The 22,276-nt window shown below is 45.1% G+C and overlaps 1 protein-coding gene across 5 annotated transcripts in view; it reads left to right on the top strand.

The window, feature by feature from the left end:
• Positions 1-18,964, top strand: part of LOC124233914 (protein tyrosine phosphatase domain-containing protein 1-like) — a 69,939-nt gene extending 50,975 nt beyond the window's left edge. For 3 of the 5 annotated variants that reach the window (XM_046651205.1, XM_046651206.1, XM_046651207.1), the window contains 9 exons: positions 305-1,548; positions 4,537-4,722; positions 6,687-6,800; positions 9,107-10,081; positions 10,682-10,794; positions 11,425-11,544; positions 14,373-15,036; positions 16,961-17,150; positions 17,779-18,964. In XM_046651205.1, the coding sequence (XP_046507161.1) occupies positions 305-1,548; positions 4,537-4,722; positions 6,687-6,800; positions 9,107-9,226 (1,664 nt within the window). In that variant the 3' untranslated portion in view covers positions 9,227-10,081; positions 10,682-10,794; positions 11,425-11,544; ... (1 more) ...; positions 16,961-17,150; positions 17,779-18,964. The remainder of the gene's footprint in view (positions 1-304; positions 1,549-4,536; positions 4,723-6,686; positions 6,801-9,106; positions 10,082-10,681; positions 10,795-11,424; positions 11,545-14,372; positions 15,037-16,960; positions 17,151-17,778) is intronic. The other 2 variants (XM_046651208.1, XM_046651209.1) reach the window with 1 other exon arrangement.
• The last annotated feature ends 3,312 nt before the right edge of the window (positions 18,965-22,276 follow it).

Genomic DNA, 22,276 nt, shown 5'->3' with positions numbered 1-22,276 from the left:
CCCCCCCCTTACCCACACTCCATCATGCCTCCTCCTCCATACTTACTCAGCTTCACCGTGACAGTGTCTGTACTTGCCCCAGGCTACAGACGTATCTGAGGCTTCTCAGTCAAGCGGATAGGTGCCATATAGACTAGTAAATAGATAAACACCATACAAAATTTAAAAAGTTATAATTGTCCTTAAAATGTCCCTGTATTTATATGGTTTCCTAATACATATTCAAATTTAAAATACTCAAAGAGTATAAATAAATAAACATGTAAGCTTTTCTCATAGCAATTTTCTCTTCTTCACTGTTTAGGTGTTTTAATAGCATGTTATTTAGTTTTTGCAACAAGAATGACTGCCGACCAAGCAATTATATTTGTTCGGGCAAAGCGACCCAATTCCATACAAACTCGAGGACAGCTACTATGTGTAAGGGAATTTACTCAGTTTCTGATTCCTCTTCGCAATGTATTCTCTTGCTGTGACCCCAAAGCACATGCTGTCACCTTAGCACAGTATCTAATTCGCCAGCGGCACCTGCTTCATGGTTATGAGGCACGACTCCTGAAACACGTGCCAAAAATTATCCACATTGTTTGCAAATTGCTGCTGGACTTAGCTGAGAACAGGCCAGTGGTGACCAAAGAAGTGGCAGAGGTCCCCAGCCTCTCTGCCGAAATTGAAAAGACCGTTTCTGCGATGGTTACAATGCAGCTGGATAAAGAGTTACTGAGGCACAACAGTGATGCCTCAGACTCTCTCACCCCCACTGCAGTGACAGCCAATTTTGAGAATCAGGAGGTGATTCTTTCCAGTGAACAAGAGTTTGACCCTCTTTGGAAGAGGCGGAAAGTCGAGTGCCTTCAGCCCCTGACTCGTCTGAAAAGGCAGCTCAGCTACAGTGACTCGGATTTAAAGAGGGCTGAGTCACTTCTGGAGCAAGGAGGGACTCCGTGGACAGTGCCTGCCCAGGTCTTGCCTTGCCATAACCCCAGGCAGCAGAAGCCCATAAGCCATTGTCACTCCCCGCAGACTCCACAACTAGATTTAAATAAGGAAGCACTGGTCCGCAATACCTTTTCTTTCTGGAATCAGACTAAATTTGGAGGCCTGGAAGGACTCAAAGATGACGGGTCCCCAGTTTTCCATAGGAAGAATATTCCGAAGGAAGTACAGCGGAGCAGAACCTTCTCTGGGGGCATTTCAGGTTCACACAGCCCTGGGGAGCCAATTTCCCCCAACTTTGCAAACATCCCTAAGGAGCTATGCCGCTCTCCCCACCAAGTGCCCCACTGCAGATGTGACGGTCAGGGTGCTTGCTGCCAAGATGGTGAGACTCACTGCGGCCCTGTGGGCTGTGGCTCCAGTCCCAAAGTACGGGCCTCGACTGGACCCAAACCCCAGGACAGCAAGGATCTGTCTGAAGTCGCTCCACACACGGCTTTGCAGTCTGAACTGAGTGTTGAAGCAAGGAGAATACTGGTGGCCAAAGCCCTGGCAAATTTAAATGAGTTTGCAGAAAAGGAGGAAGTGAAAAGGAAGGTAGAAATGTGGCAGGTATTTGTATTTCCTTTCATTATATATGTGTGGGAAATATCTATGTCAGAGCAAAAACGTAATATGTTTCCCCAGATTCATTTGTTATAGGAATTTGAAAACATGTTTGTGTAATACTTAACTTTTGAACTTCAGGTTTCTCCCCCATAATACGAGCCTGCTGTCATAGAAACGACAGACACAGAGCTGTCGTGTGGGTTCTTCTAGTCTCCATGTGAAAGAAAGCACTTAGTGCTAGCATTTAGCAGGGTGCTTGACTGAGCGAGCCGTTGACGTTGATTGATGTCTGTAGCTTCCTTCTTTCTTGCTGGTTTGTGGGACTGACAGACGGATGGACAGCCCACAGCAGACAGCTCTAGAACAGACCTTGAAGTATCTCTAACCTGAGGCCTGGCAGGGAGCCACACTTTGAGAACCACTGACCAGGAGACATAAATGAAATCAGACGAAGCTCTTTTCCAAAGTTCATCAACCCAAGTGTTGAGTGAGGCCAGAGGGACTTGCAACAGATGCCCCTGCTCCGCATCCCTCGTGCAGCCTTCCCAGTCCACCCAGTGTGGCACCTCTGGGGTCCGGGAACACAAACAGGAGCGACCCCAGAGCACGTTTGCGCTGTTAGTTTTACCTGAGAATGGGGTCTTTGCAGTCCATTTCTTGGCTTTTATCTTCATTAGAATGTGAAATTTCAAATTTTAACCCCTTTTTGTGTTGTACTTTCACTAAAAAGTCAATCTTAAATCGGCCACGCACTCTGCCCTGAGTGAGCAGCTGGTCTAGAGAAGAGGCAGGCCTTATACACCTAGTTATCCGACGCGGGTAAACTGCCCACGTGTGGCACTGACCTGGGGAGTACGTGAGGCCTGGCTCACTGAAATCTTGGCTTGTTGGCCCGTAATCTACTACAGATTATTTGCATAGCTGCTCTTCTGGATTCTACCATTAGTTAAGCAAGGCATGTACACTTTCTAAGAGGGCCAGAACCTTCCAGATGCAGAAGTGGGAAAACCGAGCGTGGAGCCTCCCACCTGCTAACAGCTGGGTGACAGGAGGAGGGCACTCCCACACACGCTTTCTCCGTCAGAACCGTAGGCAGTTCTAAACTATTTGCTTAACAGGTAGTTATATGTATTGCTTTCTTCCAACATGAAGTGTTTTCTTTACTTCCTGCTCCAAACTAAACAAGCCTTCCAGGCAGCAGGTCTTCCCTTGCCTCGCCGTGAGCCACCTTAGTGAGCAGTAGGGCCTCCGGTTTCAGGCGCCCTAGCTCGCAGCCCCCCTTGGCTCAGCCCCACGTGGGCCAGACTGTTTCAGTGAGTAACACATCCAAAAGCATTCTCTAGAGGTGAACACAACCCTTTCATTTGCATGGATTTGCCCTTTTTTTCTTTACTAGATTTTACTAGGGGCCTTTCAGCAATAAAACAAATCAGTTGGATTCTGGAAAGAGTAAAATGAACATGATCTGAATAGCATAATGCCACCTTTGCCTGTACGAGGCCCCTTCACATCTATTACTTCATGTGACTTGCACAGTAATCCTCTGAGGCAGATGAATATTAGTTACAGCATCTTTGTTAATCTTTACAGTCTTTGTGAGTTAAGTATCACAGATGGAGAAACTAAGGGTCACAGCGGTCAAGTAACATGCTCATGGTCACACGGTCCAAATGCAGCAGAGCCAGGATACAGCTCGTGTGTTTAATCCTTCCCATCATCCCTACCTTTCCTAACCCCACTGGTGTCAGAAAACATCATGATGCGATAGTCATTTTACTAAGAGGGTCCTTGAATTGTGTCCTTTCTGCCCAGCTTATCTTCTCATTAGCTACATATAATTGAATAAAAACTATTCTGCTCTGTACATGATCAGTGGGATACAGAGGACTTTACACAACTGAAAGTATTAGCTTATTTATGACTTAATAGAGAGGACCCTGGTGGCATGGCAGAAACATCACAGACTGGGGTAGAGCAGAACTGGGTGAGAATGCTGCTTTTACCCTCTTCTTGCATCGGGCTCTGGGCAGGTTATTGGGCCTCTCTGGTGGGTGGCTTTAAGAACCAGAGAGAAGTCGTGAATTCTGGTTCCTGTCATATTGTAAATATTCTGTAAATATTGGATGGGTGAATGAATGAATGGTAGCAATTATTATGCTTATTACTATTGCAAACATATATTTTATTTACTACCGTAAATCTGAACCCTGTCAGAAATTAAAATTTTTGTCCCACTCTTCCCCTGCTCTCTCTGAAGTTTTAGAATCTGCTTAAATTATGTCCAGGCGTTTGGAGTATTGGCAAGACTTCCTAGTTCTTTCATCCTATCAGATTTCAGGATGCAGGACTTTGTTATTTGTTAAATTCTGCATAGGATTCTAAAAAGGAATTTGAAAGAACTACATATACCATGTTTACCAATGTTAAAGCACTTTTTTGGGGGCACATTTTGAAGTTTCGGTCAGAAGCTTTTCCTTATCCCAGGTTAATTTGCAAATGTTCTCTTAGTTATGTTTTTTCATCTACCATTCTGCCTCATTGTAATAAATATTTCTGTTTTGTTCCAAGGAGCCTGAAAAGGGGAAGGCTCCCTCTTCCTGGACTGTTCCTGTGGTTTCTCAGTGAGGTGGAGAACCTGGGTTAACTAAGCCCTTCTGTGCACCAGGAGCTTTAACAGACCTCTCAGCCAGTCAGCCCAGTGCCTGTGGGCAGGGTCGCACCTCGCAGACGGAAACTGAGGCTTAGAGAAGTTCAGGGTCTTAGGCCAGTGTGCCGCCTGGAAGTGGGGGGCACTGGGAGGGGTCCCGTTCCTCACCCAGAGCCTGAGACTCACTCTCCTGGACAGCCTAAGGGTCATCAAATGTCAAATGGTGCCTGCCTCCCTCTCCCCCTCTCTGTACCTCTGTCTCCCTCCCTCTCCTCTCTTCTCATCTCTTTTTCTGCTCTGCTCTCCTCTCTCTTCCCTCTTTTTCTTTCTTCCTTTCTTTCTAGAAAGAACTAAATTCCCGAGACGGAGCTTGGGAAAGAATATGTGGCGAAAGGGATCCTTTCATCCTGTGCAGTTTGATGTGGTCTTGGGTGGAGCAGCTGAAAGAGCCTGTGATAACCAAAGAGGACGTGGACATGCTGGCTGACAGGCGTGCAGACGCTGCAGAAGCGCTATTTCTGTTAGAGAAGGTAAAGTAGCTGTTGGACAGTTGATGAAGTTAACTAAGACCTTCAGCACAAGTTTCACACACTAAAAAATCCATTATAAAAAAGAGAATTCATACAGAATCCCATATCTGGGTCTAATTTAAGTTTTTCCAAGGTAAGAGAAGAAATGCAGACCCAGTATAAACATTTAGAAAATACAAAAATAAAAAGGGAAAATACCCATAATCCAAGGAGAGCCACTTTAAACGTTTTCAAGTCTTTTCTTTCAATCTTAGTAGATAAGTTAACTTGGTAAAAATCATTTCACATACAATTTTATGCTTCATTTTTGCTCAAAATTATAACATAGGTATTTTTCTATGTTTACTGTAAGTTTTTCATAAATGTTAACTTTAATGGGTGGGTAATGCTCTACCATGGGGATATGTCATAACTAACCACTTTTTCACTTTCAAGTATTTGTTTCTACTTATTTACTATGGACATATAATGTGAGAAGTGTGGGATGGGTTGGAATATGCACTCATTTGTATTTCTTAAAAAGGCACATGTGTCATATGTACATTTATGTATATAATTTATATATGTATAAAATATAGAAGAAAAAATATTGTTCCTTTAGGGAACAATAGTAGGAGACAACGGATCTAGGAAGGGAAGCAGACTTTTCATTGTAGATCCTTGTATACAATTTATTTTTAACCATATAGAGATATTGTTTTCATTTAAAAATAGGCTTTGTTTTGTTTTATGAAATAGTGTTATCTCATAATCTACTCTAGTTGCCTACTGTGCTGCAGTGTAAACATCTCGTTGTTTCCAGTTCATCTATGACTACTACATACACAGACACATGCACGCACACACACAGAGACACATATAGACAGGCACGCACAGACACATGCTCAGTTGTGTGATGCACGTCTTTAAAGATCAGGTTTTTCCTGCGTCTAGAGTCCTTTTCTTAGGCTGTATTCTCGGGAATTAAATTACAGAGAGGAAAAGGAGGGATGTAAGGGAGATGGCTAACCTTTGTTGGGTGGCAGTGGGCCCAGGCCCTTGCTAGGTCATAAATTCCATTTTCACCTTTGTTCATCTCCATAGCCCGGAGAGGTCGAGGCCTCGTTTTACAGAAAAGGGAAGGTGAAGCAACTTCCCCAAGGTGCACAGCATGTATCAGAGCAGGATTCAGATTCAGCTGGCTCTGGCACAAAGCTTGTGCACTTTCTGTCACATCGTCCTGTTTCATCATCATTCACTCTCACCCTTATGTGTAGGAACTTTACATTATTTTGGGGTTTTTACTTTTTACTTCAATAGGCATCACTGTAATGATCATTTATGCTTGCAGGTCTGTCTGCTTTTCAGATTATATCCTTACAGTAGCTTTCCAGAAATGAAAGTAGTGGCATGTTGCTCCACTGGTAGAGTTTCCCCTTTGCTTGTCTAAAGTGAACAACCCCAGGAGTCAAGTTGGGGACACATTCCTTAGGGGCCTCCCCCCTTAAGTTCCAGCATCTTCCTGGAGAGCTGTGCTATCTCTCTTTCCACCCCTTCTCCCTCCATGGCGTCTGCAACAGGTAGGGCACGCAGGTACTGAGTGCTGGGTGCCCCGCTGACCAGTCCACGTCTTGCCGTGCCATGTCAGCATCTACTAGCTGACTGAAACAGTTATGTCTGAAAACAACAAGAGTGGATTGTCTCTTTAGTTCACTGTAAGGAAGACATTTGGTTTGAAATTGCTCTTATCTTCAGATTCAGTTGTACTTCTTGTAATAACTAAACAGCTTTGATTTGATCTCGTGAAAGCCTTTCAGACTGTACTGACACGTCACAGGAGACTCTAGTCGAGCCTTTGTAGATGGCTCAGTGTCTGAGGTTGTGAGCATTTGGTTGCAAACCAGTCCCTGGCTCTGGAGTTGCTTTGAGTTTATTCCTTGAGGCATTTTTTCAAACAACTTGTTTGATTTTGATTTCTACAAAAGCAGGGTCAGCAGCAGACTATACTTTGCGTGTTGTGCTGCATAGTGAGCCTGCAGACGATTCCTGTGGATGTGGAGGAGGCCATCCTTGCCCGAGCCATCAAAGCTTTCACTAAGGTGGGTCCACTCTTCCCCCTTCAGACTGCAGTCAGCATAGTCTTTGTAAACGACAGTCCACAGGCCACCAACCTCCTGTAAAATAAAACTTGAGCTGTGTTTCCTTTTGATGGAAATATGTGTTTGACATTTCTTGAAAGTAGTTGCAGACTTTTGGCCAAAGAAATATCAGTTTCCTAACAGTCATATTAGAAAAAGCTGAACTGTGGGATTTTGAAGGAGAACATTGGAACAAAGAGCTTTTATAGAGAAACAGTTGAGTGTTGAGAAAGTATTTTTAAATCATGTGCCTAGTAGGCGTCAGAGAGTCTTCTTGTTGAGCCACTTCTATCCTGGGTCTAAACAAGAAACTGTCTATTGAGAATTCAACATCCAGCGCTGACGATTCGGCTCTGTGTCCTGGTTGGCAAATCCTAAGCAAAAAGTATCCTTTCTCTGCATATCCTTTTGGCTTGCAGCAATCTTTCTGAAGAAAAAAGCCAGGTTCACACCAAGAGAAGCGTTCCCCTCACACCTTCAGCTAACGTATTTGGTATCTCTCATGTGTGATATGAAAATGTCATTAAACAAAGAACTCAGCTTTTCAGTGACAGCACCTGTGATAAACTTTAATGGTAATAGCAATTATTATTTGTACTCATTCACCAATTTCCTCCCCCCTCCTCTCTTTCCAAAATGACGTCCTCCTTGCTGGTTTTCTTGTTCCTCGTCTGGAGCTTTATGGCACTAACCCGCTCTGCACCCTCCCAGTCTCTTCTGACAGTTTCCAGAGTCAGCGGCTCAAACCCAATCAAGTGATCCTTTACATCTGTGTTAGCATTTTCATGGACTGAGAGGCTGCCTGCCATGTGGGGAGGGTTATGGTTTGATGTTTAACAAAGTAAACAATTCAAACCATTATTAATGTTAATAAGTTTTTGTAGATAGGATAGGCAATATAATGGCTAAGATAAAATTAAATTTCTGAATCTAATTGAAAAAAAGTCCTTAATATTCTTTCTGAAAGCAGTAGGAATTCTTTACAACTTCTTTTGGCCTTTTGGGGGATACTGATGAACAGTTAGAAATACCAGTTGTTCCAAACCTGTCTATAAGAATGTTAGGGTACAGTTCCTGGGTCTCTCCCCTTGTGCATAATCTTATGGGTAGAGGCCCTGACAGTCCTTGGTCCGGGCTAGCTCTTCAAGGAAGTCTGTGCAGTGTCTGCTTCCACTGTAATAAAGGTCATGTTTCCCTTCAGGCCTGAGCTTAGCTGGCTTGCTGCAGCCCCCTCATCAAACATTGGGATTGCCTAAGCTTGGGGTTCCTCAGCTAGGATGCAGACCCCTTGCTTGTGCAGCCTCCACCTGTGCCCCTCAGTCTCAGCCCCCTGGAATGTAGAGGGCAAGGGAACCTGTGTGATTATGAAGCATATGCTGCCTTCAGTCATAAAGTTGTTTGTTTCTAGTTCAGCAGTCTCCTGTCTCCTGCCAGTGTCCACGAAGCTGGCAGACGAACTTGTTACTGTGTGAGCAGGGTGAAATCTCAGACTCTTCCCTCCCTCTGCTCCAGGAGGAGGGGGTCCCTGGCCAAATGATCCTGATCCTTTCCTAAGGAGTCACACATTTCTTTGGGGATGGGACTTTGGGGAGGTGTAGTGATTGCTCTGGTTCTCTGTCCTGCTATCACTCCTGACCCTGCAGTATGAGGAACTTGGGCAGACAATCAAAATATGTATACATGGTGCCTTCCCACCATGGGCAAGGACACTGGCTTTATGGAGGTTTTGATCTGTGCCAAACATGCTGTCGTGCTTAGTACTCACAGAAATCCTAAGGTGGGTAGTAGCGTGACCTCTCTTACAGGGAGGTTAGGTGTGACCTGAGGCTACCTAGCTGGCAAGTAGAGAGTCAGGCTTCCTGTTCAGGTCGCCTCAGGGGTCTTAGTGCAACACTTAGAGCAGGTGTGTGCTGTTTTCTTAAGGAGACCTTTCCCTCACACCATCAGTGATTAGTGTCTGGATTAAAACTCACCTCACATCACTCTTGACTTGCTTCACGATGGTGTATATGAGTGTACTACGTATCCAGGCACTAGATTTAATTTTTTTAGTTTTCATTCGTAAGTTTGGTATTGACATGACTGGCAATTCTAATAGAATCTTTCAATTAAAATTAATGTGTGAAATATATTGTGTGTACTTTTTATATATATAATTTTGTTTATAAGTCATACTTTTTTCTTTACCCCCTTTCTTTTCTCTCAAAATAGAAACTGGTTAAAATCCTTCTAACAGTGTCCTGAATATAAATTTTCTTTGTCACCAGGTTAATTTTGATTCTGAAAGTGGACCTATAGTTTACAACACCCTGAAGGAAATATTTAAGCACACACTGGAAGAAAAAAGAAAAATGGCTAAAGACAACCCTAAGCCCGATGTTTCGTGAAGCTGACTTTCCCTTGTGGTGAAAGGTTTCAGACCTGAAGATCCAGGCGGCATTTTTGTGCATAGGTGAACAGGTTGACGTGTGGTGCTGCTTCGTCTCATAGCACTTTATTTCAGATGCTCTTGGTTTGTGCTAAGAATGCTTGTTCCTGTTTAGAGGAATTATTTATTTTAAAATATCCTTGAATTACATTTTTGTGTTATAAAGTTGGTGCCACTTTCTCTTATTTATTTAACTGAATTAATATTGTTGTATTAATATTTTAAGTATGTGGTGTTTACATCTTTATTCTTTTTGACATTTTGGAGAAAGTTGTAATGCTTCTTTCCAAAACAGTTATTTTGTTGACGGAACTCTTCCTAGAGTTTTTACCAAACAGATAACTTTAGTAATAAACCTTCACTGTATATCCATCCCCCTGACACATGGCCTAAGGAAGTCACCTAGTGTCTTAAAGTGTTTTATATTTGTTAATAAGAAGGCTGTTGATACAACATTTTTAAAAGGTTTTTAAAAATTTTTGAAATTTTTTTGGTTTTTTCTTTTCTTTTATAAATATGGCAAAATGTTTCAAAGTGTATTATTTTTCAGAGTGATTTAGTTTTACGTTAAAGCATTGACTGGAGGTGGTTGGGATTTTTCACTTGTAGGAAGTAGACTTGTTCTCTATCAGGCCTCCAGACGACCTTGCCAACCCAGCTGTCACAGGAGGCAGGAGGGGTTCTCAACACATCAAGCCTTATTCCCACTCCCATGGGCGGCCGCACAGCCAAATAGCATCCTCACAGAGAAAGCAGGGTCAGTGGCAGGCGGTGTGGGAAGCTACCCTGAACTGAAGCAGGACTCCACAGAAAGGTTAGTCTCGTAGGGACAGGCTCTGTGCAGCCCCACTGTCTCCGGCACTGCAGCCACTCTCCAGAGACAGCTGTCCCTGCTGACGGTGTGATAGCGCGAGCGCTGGCCCACACCTCCCAGAACCGCCATTCCCTAGATCCAGTGCCTCAGGGCCCTATCTTTGGCTGCTTTTTTACTGCAAGAATTAAGATTTTTAAGTTGAATTTGACCCACATAGATTGCATTTACCCTACTAGCTTTAGATATGAAGTAACCGCCTAAGCTAGTTCCTTGTAGACCAAACTATCAGTCAGCAATTGAAGCCATACCCATTATCTAAATGAATATGTGGGGGTATCAGAGGCCAAGCCACAGAGAGGATAGTTTTTCCCAATAAAGGTGATATTAAACCTATTTCAAACTAAAGAACCTACTACTTAATTGTAAAGACAGAATTTCAGGGGAAGCAAGACTAATTTACAGAAAATGAAATTGCTCCAACTCCTGCATTTCCAAATCAGGCTTTAGCACATCAAATATATTCTAGTTATCATCAGTCTTACTAACTCTGGTGGCAAACCCTAAATACCGTTTTCTCCCACACTGTTTGAATTTTCTTAGGAACTATAATCCAGTGAAGTTTGATGAACTGGATTGCCCATTTCTGAAATTTCTCATTTTCAAGTGCCTGACCTGGGAAAGAAGAGGAGAAAATAATTATGTTTTATCCAAAGGTACATTGCAAAAATATGTTTTTTACTCAAAAAGATGTTAGTCTTTGTCTCAGTCATTCTCACCTGGGCAGGTGCCACCATGGCTCATTTGATAAGTAGCTGTTGGCCTGTGTATCTGAAACAGTCTTTTCAGACTAGAGGATAGAGATAGTGGGAGAAATTAATCAGGCTGTATACAAATATTGTATTTATTTGAATAAAAGTGGAAAGAACAACCCATAACCCTCGTCTTGTGCTTCTTTAGCTTGGTGCTTCTGAGATCCTGATGAGAAAAATGGAGTTTTGTGATTAAGTTTTCCTGATGAGCAGACTGAGTTTTGGGCTGAGTAGTTAGCTAGCCAGACTCTAGTTAGTGCCAGCTCTGTTGATCCAACATGACCAAGCTAGGGGTACCAGGACAGGAGAGCTCTAAGAGGAAGGGGTGAGAAAATCTCCAGGCCAACAAGACTCCTGCTTTCCTATATTTAAATGGGTGAGGAGTTCTTTGTAGCCCAGAGGTAGAAATCCACTTACTGGAAGAGGTCACGGGGTTGCAAAATTGGGCTCAACAGAAGTGGGAAGGGCCAAGTGCACACGTTCAGAACTTACTGCCACGGCTGGGCACATGTGTTGTCTCACTTTACTTCTCAGCAGACTGACTGAGAGAGCAGTATTATTCATACTCGCCTGATGAAGGAATCCCAGTCTGACTGACTCTGGACCACACTCTCCTCCCTCCTGAAGCCGCCTGCCGGTGGAGCTCCTAACCAGGTGGAGCTGCCCAGCACTGAGCGCCCCGTCGGGGACTTGGAGGCCCTTTTGGCAGAAGACTACTGACAGCATTATAGAGCATCACATTGTTCATACTTCAGCGAAAATATCCCACGTTTTTTGTCCTCTGGAAAATGTTGAGCTGGCTCTGTTACTATCATATGATCTCTAGCATATCACTCTTAGGAAGTGCATGGTTTCTTGCCACTCTTGGTTTTTCCTATTTCAGAGTTTGCTGGTGCTCTCTAAGATGCGGTGCTGCTGGTTTAGAGGTTGCTTGATCTACATGCATAAGTCAGAAATACTGTGCTGGTCTGCTTAGTCACAGCTTCAGCCAGCTTCCCAGATTTGTCTGAAAAAGAGTATGTGCTTTCATCGCTCTGGTTTCCATAAGAATAACCATATATCATACTTCAGTAGAGGTAAAGTTTCTCTATTTTCTCTTAAATGGAGAATGCCTACTCCTATACTTGGGTGCTGTTTCAGGCTGCTCTCTAGGTGTCTGAAAAAATGTCCAGAGGCACTGTGTTGTAGAAACAGAGTGGGATCTTTGTTGTTGTTGTTCCAAATTAATAAGCATTGATATCTTTTCAGTGCAAGTAAGTCAAGAATGACATTCCCTTTAGTGCTTTTTATTTTCATGAATGTGGCCCAAGATTAGTGCCTTACCTACAGGAGCTCTTCTCGATGCTAGGTGGTTGAAAATTGTTTACAGGTAAAACAGCAGGAGAAAAATTCTACAAATCCTGTTAGGCAGCGGTGCATGATTTTTTAGTTATGCTTTCAGGCATGAGCTGATCTCTGATCAGCCCAGCACTGACAATAAAACTGATTTATGAGCAGTCACAATGGAGCCATTCAGCGGTGGAGCTGTGGCAAGCCTTCATTCTAAGCTATCAATTAAAACATCCAGTCACTAAAAATAATGCCCCAATAAGACATCATAAAACCTTTTGCACTGAAAATAAAAGTTTCATACATTCTCTGCAATTCATATCACAACACAAGGCTGTGGGGCCCTTGCCTCCTGGCTTTCTTGATTAAAATGAAAAGATGTTTTACTCTTAAGATTGCTTGTTAGGGAGAAGCTACATTTTGGAATTGGTTCCTCCTCAGGTGACCATTTGATCATACTCTGTAAATACTCCTTGGTTTTGAATTAGTGAATTGCTTTATCATTTTCTTTCTCTTAAAAATAGAACAAACTACTCAGACATTGAATTAGATTGAACCATATGAAATGGCCGTTTCTGCAGGTCAAAAATGATGAAATACTGGCCATTTCATATGGTTCAACCTAATATTTAATGTTCCTGGGACTTGTAGGTGACATTTCCTGAATTATTTTAGCAAAGTTTAGATTAGATGATCAGTTACTTTCTGAGAATATCCTGTATGCTCACAGTAGAGTTCTAATACAAGTGGAAGAGACCACTATGAAACTTAGATTCTTTCAGCAACAGGTTTGTGCCTGTTCTGTGCTTGGCCCTCTGCTGATGCTGAGGACACCCAGGAGTCACTTACTCAGTCATTCATCCCTCCGTCAGGAGCCAAGTCTAGTGCGTGTCCGCATCCGCCACGTCACTTGTCCATGCCATCTTCTCCCTCCGTCAGCACCCTTGTTGAGTTCTGCGTTGGCCGCCACCCAGCTGCCTCCTTCAGCCCACACTTCCATTCTTTCTGAACAATAATGAAAGAACTAATTCTCAACACTTTATCCTTCGGCTAATTCCAAATGTCCTTCAAAACTCAGCTTTGATTCCTTGGAACAGAATATGCGCTAATTAACTCTGTTAAATGTAATGAAATTCAACTACCTGCCTACCCCACAGCCCAAGGAGGTAGGGAGGTGTTATGGGCTGAATTATGCCCTCCTAAAATTCATATGCTGTAGTCCTAACCCCCCGCACCTCAAAGTGTAATTGTGTTTGGAGATAGGGTCTTTGCTGAGGTAGTTAAAATGAGGTCATATGGGTGGACCCAAATCCAATGTGACTGGTGTGCTTATAAGAGGAGATGAGAACACAGACACACATAAAGGAAAGACCATGTGAGGACCCAGGGCAAAGACAGCTGTCTACAAGTCCAAGAGAGAGGCCTCAGGGGAGACCAGCCTTGCCAACACCTTCATGTTGGACCTCCAGCCCCCAGAACTGTGGGAAAGCCACAGTCTGGTATTTGTTACACAGCGCAAGCTGACTGAGAGGAGGAGACAAAAGTCCCAGCTCCTCCTCAGGGCTTCCACTGTACCTGGTATGTTTCTCTGTAGTTTTACCTCAAACACCATGTTGCTTGGTTTTTCCTGTTTTTAAACTTTACATAAATTGGAGAATGCAATGCATCTTCTCCTGTGACTTCCTTTTTTTGTTCCACACACTCCTCACATTTACCCATGCTGATGTGTGATGCTGTAGTGCCTGTGTGTTCACTGCTGTGGATTCACCACCTTTGATCCTTGACTTGTGATGGACACTAGGATGGTTGATATCTGTACATAAATATAAACACGTGGGTGCACACGTGCAAGTTTCTCTAGGTTGTGTAGCTCAGAGTGGAATGTACGGGCTTCAGGGTATGTACATGTCCAGTTTCCCAGCAATGACAATATTTCTAAATATGGTTGTACCTATTTGCACTCCCAGCAGTGGGGAAAGAGTTCTTATTGCTCCACATCCTTGTCAACACTTAATACTTTCTGAGTTCTTGATTTTCACAGACCTGGTTGGTACGAGATAGTGTCCTGATGTGTTATCTTATTATGTGTTTGGCACCATTTGTGTATCCTCTTCTCTCACGTGCTTGCTCATGTGCATGTCTGTTTCTCGTAGGACTTGAACACGTGCTGCTGTGTTTGTTGGCTTTTCTTTCTTTTCCTCCATGGACCTGCCATATCTAGTGTAACGCCTGGCTCATGGAAGGGACTCAACAACTGTGAGTATAAGAAAGGGGAGGGAATAGAGGACAGGAGGGGGGAGCTCTGACGTTGTACTCCCAGGTTAAGAGCCCCCATGCAGACTTCAGCTCTGGCCGAGATGGAGGAGCACCCTTCCTGCAGGTCCTCATTTTACAACTAAACAACCCTGGACATGACAGCAAAACCACAAGCATAGAAGACCAACAGCTGGAAAGAAGGTGGTGGGCAGCCAAGGGCCTGGGAGCTGAAGGGACACCACTGTGGGGTTCCCTGAGGTCCCTTATGCTCCCGCTGCAGACAGGGCGCAGCGGAAGCTCTGACCTGGGACTGTCAACAGGCACAACAATAAAGTTCCAAGGGACACCTGTCCCCCAGGAAACAGGACCAGGAAAAGGGCATCCTGACACCAGAAGACCCTTCTGACAGCACCTGCTCCAGCCAGACATCAACGGGGAACCACCGCCTCTTGCACCGTCCTGTCCTCCCAGTAGAAGCAGGTGGTGACTCTGATTCCCACCACGTGGTGTTACTGGACAAGTGGGGGCAGATATCCATCCCCACCTGGCAGAAGCAGGATGGTGAGCTCCAGTTCCCCCACTGTAGTGGGAGGGTGGGTCAGCAAGTTGAGACCCCACTCCCACTGAGCAGCAACAAGACTTATGGCAATGGAGGCAGGCTGGTTGCACTCCAGTTACTGCCCTTGCCACCCTGGTGTCAGTGACCCAGAGGGAGCTGAGCTCCCACCCCCACCCCCACCAGGGACCAAGGGGACTAACTGAAGTGGTGCAAAGCAGGCCTGGTCAGCAGTCCAGCCCCTCCCCTATGCCCACCCCTATCCCCATGTCAGTGGGGCCCAATGGGTAGCTGGGCCTCCACATCCATCCAGTATGGACAAGACTAGGAGGGTGCAAGGGGAAGCTAGTCGTGACTCCACTTCCCTTAATTTCGGGCAGTCAAGTGTCAAGGAAGTGCAAGGCAGGACGTGGCAGCCTTTGTAGTTGGCATGCTGCCTCCCCACCCTCCTCTCCCCTGACATTAGCAGGGCCTAGTGGGCAGCTGAGCTTACACCACCTGGAGGCCACAGATGCTGCAGGAGGTGGGAGAGAACTGGGGTGCTGAACTGCCCCTCCCCCCCCCCCCCCCATCCCCCGGTCTGCAAGGAGGAGGCAGAGTGAGCAGCACTGAGCAGATATACCCACCCAGTCCCCATGGCACACCCCAACAGGGACTCTTCGTTACAAAGTAGCCAAAGGAAGTTCTCCAGACAAAAGCAAATGATAGAGGGCGAGGCTTGGAACTTCAGAAAGGAAGAAAGGACACTGCAATGAGCCTGGATAATGGACTGTCCTCATAAACCTATTAACTCATACCTAATGGTTGAAGCAAAACCTTCTCTGATATAGTGTCTAGTGTGGACAGAAGAAATACTAGGGCAATTAGATGTAGAAACAAGGAGCAGAGTATGTAGGGGCATGATCAAAATAATGTTTCTCTACTTCATTCAAAGCAGTGAAACATCAGTGTCAACAGACAAGGCACAGTTATCCGCACTGAAGGCATCATGCAAGCAACATGCTCAGAAACTCTCATCCATCAAGGTGGAATTTTAAAACAGTCCAAGTGACCCACAGGAAAGTAAGGAAAGAACAGAATGAGAAGCAGAACACAAATAATGAAATGGCTGACTTACACTCTGACATATCAATTACCTTAAATCAAGTGGTCTGAGGAATAAATGCTGTCCACAAGAAACTCACTAAAATGCAGTGTTATAGATAGGCTAAAAGTAAAATGATGGGAAAAGATACATCATGCAAGCATTAACTTTTTTTAAAGCAGGAATGGCTCTATTAGTGTCAGATAAAGTAGACTTTAAAGCAGAGGAAATTACTAGAAACATTACATAATGAGAAAGGAATCAACCCACCAGGGACACATAGTCCTGAATATGTACACACCAATCACCAGGGCCTCCAAATTCATGAAGCAAAACCTGATGGAGCTGGAAGGAGAAACAGACAGAGCCAGAGTTAGGGCTGGGAGTTCCAACACGCCACTCTCAGCCGCTGAGAGACTACTAGACAGAAAGTCAGCCACGCAGCCGAAGCACTGAAACACACATATGACACACACACATGCACACACTCTCCACACGTGCCCACCCATGCACATGTGACACTGGCTCCTACACACACGTGTGAACATGCATGCACACACACAGGCACACGCAACCCTGGTTCCTATGCATCAATTGTGACTGGTTTGTCTCAGGGCCCCTTTGTTATCGTAAGAATCTTTAAGTTCCTCAAAGAGCTTTTGCTTATGTGTAGTGTATCTATTAATATTAGAAATTAAGACAAATTTCTAAAATAATTCATATTGAAAGAACATAAATCCATTCAGTTCTTGTTAACATAAATATCTTTGTGAAAAATAACTATATATTGCAAACAAAAAAATTAACGAGTGGCCTTATTTTAAATTTTTGCAACTCTCTTTAAGGTTTGACTTGATGGAAGACGGCTGGATTCTCATGTCTGCTTCTGCATTCGATCCGTTATACTATTACACATCTTGTAACCTCTGGACAATCCCACTGCACACTCTGAGAGTGAGAAATGCATATAACATCTTAGAATTATAATGAAAAGTTTGAAGCTTGCAGACACCCTGGAAGAGTCGCAGCCCCCAGGTATCTGACAGTGTATGGCCTCTGTCAGTGCTCAGAACTAACAACCCAAAGCTCTTTTCCAGGAACACCTCCCCCTAAGGATGCGCTGCAGGAGGAGAATTCCGTTTGATGAGGAGGGAGGAATTAGGGGCAAAGGGAGGAGGAGGTCAGTCAAGAGCAGGGAGGGGAACAGAGGTACGAGGTCATTCTTTTCGTCACCTTTCAAAGACCTCAGAGAAAGAAGCCCTAGAGCCGTCAAGCTGGGAGGGCACTGGGAGCCCCTCACATACGTGAGCAACGATGGAAGCCCAGAGTCAAGTCCTATGTAAAATGATTAAAAGAATAAAAAAGATTAATGGATTCAGTGCAGAATCACATCCCTACAAATAATGAAAGTGTGCCAGAAATAAATGCTTGCAAAATAAAGAAAGGGTCCTCTAAGATCAGGGCAGAATTGTAGATGAAATATTGGCCATAAATATTGTGAAAGGTGGGTGTTGAGCATGTGGGGATTCATTATCCTACTGTCTCTATTTTTGCATACTTTCAAATTTCCTGTGATATGAAGTTTAAAAAAGAAAAGCAATATGTACAACATGTTATTTTTTTAAGACTTACTTAAAACTCTATATGTGACCTCCCCTTCCAGCTAAGATGGAGTAACAAGGACTATATTTACCTCCCTCCTGAAACAACCAAACACACACACACCACTACCACCACCACCAGCACCACCACCACCGACAGTATTTAAGAAACCAGACCTCACACACCAAAAGACAGTGACCCTTGCCACAGCTTACTGCCTCGAGAGTTTCCAGACTGGGGCAATGGAGAGGGAACTCAGACAGCCGGGCAGTTTCCTGCTTGAGGACGTGGAGCTGAGAGCTGGGAGAGACCAGGCAGCTCCAAGCTGCTGGACAGAGCACCACAGGAGGGAGCTGCACAGCCGGGGGCCGAGAGGTCTGCAGAGGGCCCCTCAAGAGCTCAGCTGCAGACTAATCGCTTCATGCCTGAGAAAATCACCATACAAACAACTTGGAAAAGAAAAAGCTATGATCATCTTCAGAGACATAGCAAAAGCATTTGCCGAAATCCAACATCCATTCCTGATAAAAACTCTCAGCAAACGAATCCTAGAACAGAACTTCCTCGACCTGCAGAGGGGCATCCACAGGAAGCCAATAACTGACATCACGTGTAATGATGAAAGGCTGTCCCGTAAGATCAGGAGTGGATCAGAGAGACCCAGCTTGCCACTCCTATTCATCACTGTCCCGAGGGTTCTGGCCAGTGCAGTCAGGCCAGAAAAAGAAAGAAAGCCATCAAGAGCAGGAAGTAAAACCGTTTTTATTCTCAGATATGTTCATCTAGGTAGAAAATCTGGCGGAATCCACAGAAAAAAAGCTGCGAGAACTTAATAAATGAGTTTAGCAAAATGGGAGGATACAGTATGAGTAGGTAAAAATCAATTGTATTTCTCTACACTAGCAATGAACAACCCGAAACTGAAATAAACAATGCCATTTAGCAGAGCATCAAAAAGATGAAATACTAAGGCATAAATCTGACAGAAAATGTGAAAGACCTGTTTTGTGAGTTGCCTGGAGCCGCCAAAACAAATGATCACAAACTTGGTGGCTCACAACAGAAGCTTGTTCTCTCACAGTTCTGGAGGCCAGAAGTCTGAAATCACGGTATCGCAGGGCTGCACTCCCTCTAAAGGCTCCAGGGGAGAACAGTTCCTGCCTCTTCCAGCTTCTGGGGGCTCCAGTCCCAGGATGTTTCTTGGCTTGTGGCCACATCGCTCCAATCTCTGCTTCCATCTTCACGTGGCCTTCTCCTCCTCTCTGTTGGTCCTCTGCGTGTCTCTTATAAGGACACTAGTAGAAATTTATAAGCTGATTCTAAAATTCATATAGAAAGGCAGAGAACCTAGAACAGCCAAAACAACTTTGAAAAAGAACAAAGTTGGAGGACAATGCAAATGTTGGCGAGGTTGCAAAGAAATGGGAACTCTCAAAACTGCTAGTGGGGATGTGAAATGGTACACACTTTGGAAAACAGTTTGGCAATACCTTAAAAAGTTAAACATGGACCTACTCTATGATCCAGTCTTTCCACTCTAGGCATTTACCCAAGAGAGAAACGTGTATGTCCCCACACAGACTTGTATGTGAGTGTCCACAGAAGTTCTATTTGGAATAGCCAAAAACTAGAAACAGCCCAAATGTCCACAAACAGGTAAATGGAGAATGAAATTGTGGTGTATCTGCACGTGGAACACTATGCAGCAATAAAAAGGGTGAACTCTTGTTAGATAGAACAGCAGGAATGACACTCAGCCTAATTGTGCCGGGCAGAAGAAGCCAGATGGAGAAAGAGTACGTACTGTATGATTCCATTTATATAAAACTCTAGAAATGCAAAGTAACCTTTTGTGACAGAAAGCGGGTCTGTGGTTGCCTGGGCGTGGGCGGGGAGGGGACGGAGGATCATAAAGGGGCGCAAGGATACTTTTGGGGAGATGGCATGTTCACCATATTGATTGTGGCATTGGCTTCAGGGGTGTATACATGTCAGAACTTATCAAATTGTACACCTTAAATATTGTATGTCAGTTTAACCCCAATAAGCTGTTAAATAAAATAAAAATATATTCGCAAATGAGGAAAAGACCATTTTGGAGGGAGGAACGTTAAAATGGCCCCAGCATTCTCTGGGGAGGGGATTGAGGTGGGCTGTTATGTTCAAGGGAGACTTGAGCTTTAACTGTATTATCTGAATCTTTATAACACAAACATGCCCACATATACACTGTTGCTTTTTAAAGTTAAAAAGAAATGTCACAACTGGGCCCTGATGTTTGTTGACTCTGAATCTTCAGAGAACCTCTCTCTCTGACCTGTAATATTTTTACAGTAGAAGCTTTGTTTTCACATTATAAAATATCTTTAAATGAATTTAAATTTATTTCTTATTTAAAATGTTTTTTCCTGAGAATTTCTGAAGGACCGAGTTAGGAAAAAATCTGCTTTTTAACAGATGTTTTACATTCCCTCCTTAGTTCTCTAAATATTACTTGGTAAAAGTAAAACACTATTTTTCTAGACTCTGACTAACACATGATTTTTTTGGCCACCGCCCATTCGGAGCACAACCTCTATTAGCAGATGTTTGTCTTCCTGCTTTCTATATTTAAAGGTTTCAGAGGAGATCTAGCCATTATAGCACATAATGATTTTTTTCAACAATTAAAAATTTCGACAGCCTGCTTCACAGACTAATTTGAAGGCACAGAGACCTCGATTTAATTAAAGAGCCTCAGAAGGCTTCAGCCTGTCTCCTCCCGCACTGGCGCTGTTGGTGTGCCCAGAAGTCGTCACCCCCAGAATTCTGACAGAGAGCCCCCTGGCTGCCGCCCAGGGACTGTGAGTCATGAAGAAACCCCGTGTGTAGAGTAAACTTCAGGCAAATGAGAAATGGTCCTTCACAAAGTGCTGTGTGGGAGCCGCAGAGCAGAAAGTCGAATTAAGGACGAGACCATCTACATCCTTTCCCCTGTGCCATTCATTCAGTCCTCACCTGAATGAGCACCTCCACTCCCCAGCCTGAGGGACACAGGGCGCACAGCTGGCTTGCCACTAAGGAGGCAGGTGGCCCTGGGAGCACACCACAGCCCAGGCAGGACAGGCTGTACCATGGAGCCGCCCTCGGAGCCAGAGGCCTTGGGAGGAAGGTGGGGGAATCCTTGGGCTTGGCCTGCGGACCACAGAAGGGTGGGAATTCTGGACAGAGAAGTCATGTGCGGAGGGACTTCTGGCCTTTTGTTCAGAGGAAGCCAAATCCTTCTCTCTCCCTGGACTGTAAGGAGAGACTGGGGTAGAAATAAAGCCAGCGGTCATTCTGGTGCCAAATTTCAAAGAGCCTCATATCCAATTTTTTTAAACATGGGCCAGAAAGACCACATTTCTCTACTTTTTTAAAATCAACTCAGTGTTGACCCCAAGTCCCCAGTTCCCCCCCAAGGCTGGTGAAATGTCTGATCCCAGTCCTTCTGGGTCCCACAACTGTGCTGAGGTTCAGGACCACGTGGAGCCGGAGACAATAGGGCCCCTGGGCCTGATCCTCTGCTCCCCCTCCCAGCCGCACAGTGGGCTCCGGGCCCGGGACCTTCAGCAAGGCTGGAACACGTGCATATTTTCTCCTTAAAATGTAGAATTGTGTCCTGGAGGCCGGCCCTTCCCAAGCAGGCCGAGGCGGGGCCCCTGTTCCGTGATGGACGGGTGGATGGCTGTGTGTGCTGTTTGCACCCACAGATATCCTGAGGAACCGGCTCCAGGAGCTGAGACCTGTCTTCTACTTTGGGGTCCTCCCTTCACCCGGGAGAAATCACTTTTCTCTGTCCCTTTGTGCGAGGCTGGCCGACGAGGAGGCTTGTGCAGGAGCTCTGCTAACTCCTGGGAGGAGGCAAGGAGGAGGAAGGATAGACGACTCCTCCTTCACCGGGGGGCCCGCGGGGGGCTGTCTGACCCAGGGGTCTTCTCGGTTGAGCTATCTCAGGTTCAGAATACTGATGAGATGACTAGGAGGAATGGGAGGCTCCAGGATCTGTCCTCCCCCAGCTCCAGGGATCCGGCTGGAGAAGCCCCGTCCCCCGTTCTCCCCCAGCACGTGGCCCACGGTCCAGGCCCTGCTCTGCCCGCATGCAGCGCCAGACACCGCAGCTCAGCCTCCTCCCCCCGGAAGGCGGGCATCCCGTAAGTCAGGTATATTGAGATACAGCTAATTTAGTCACATTCTCCGCTTTTCGTGGTTTGGATTTTGACACGGAGGGGCACGTAATCACCACCACTGAGAGATATAGAACCGCTTGTCAGCGCAGGAAGCAGCCCCGCCCCGGCTCCCCCATCCCCCCCACCCCGCCCCCGGCTGTTGTCTGGTTTGTCCTTTTCCAGAATGTCCCACAACACGCAGCCTTTGGGGTCTGGCTTCTCTCACTTTGCTCATTTTTGTGGCTGAGGAAATTTCCATCGTGTGGAGGAACCACAGCGTGCTCATCCTCTCCCGCAGGACACTCGGCTGGGGCTAGTTTTTGGCGATTGTGAATGGAGAGGGGTACACGTGCCCCCCATGTTGGTGGAGAG

Source organism: Equus quagga, unplaced genomic scaffold (genome assembly GCF_021613505.1).
Source record: "Equus quagga isolate Etosha38 unplaced genomic scaffold, UCLA_HA_Equagga_1.0 270_RagTag, whole genome shotgun sequence".
NCBI classification, from domain to species: domain Eukaryota; kingdom Metazoa; phylum Chordata; class Mammalia; order Perissodactyla; family Equidae; genus Equus; species Equus quagga.
This window is presented reverse-complemented; position numbering and strand designations above follow the sequence as displayed.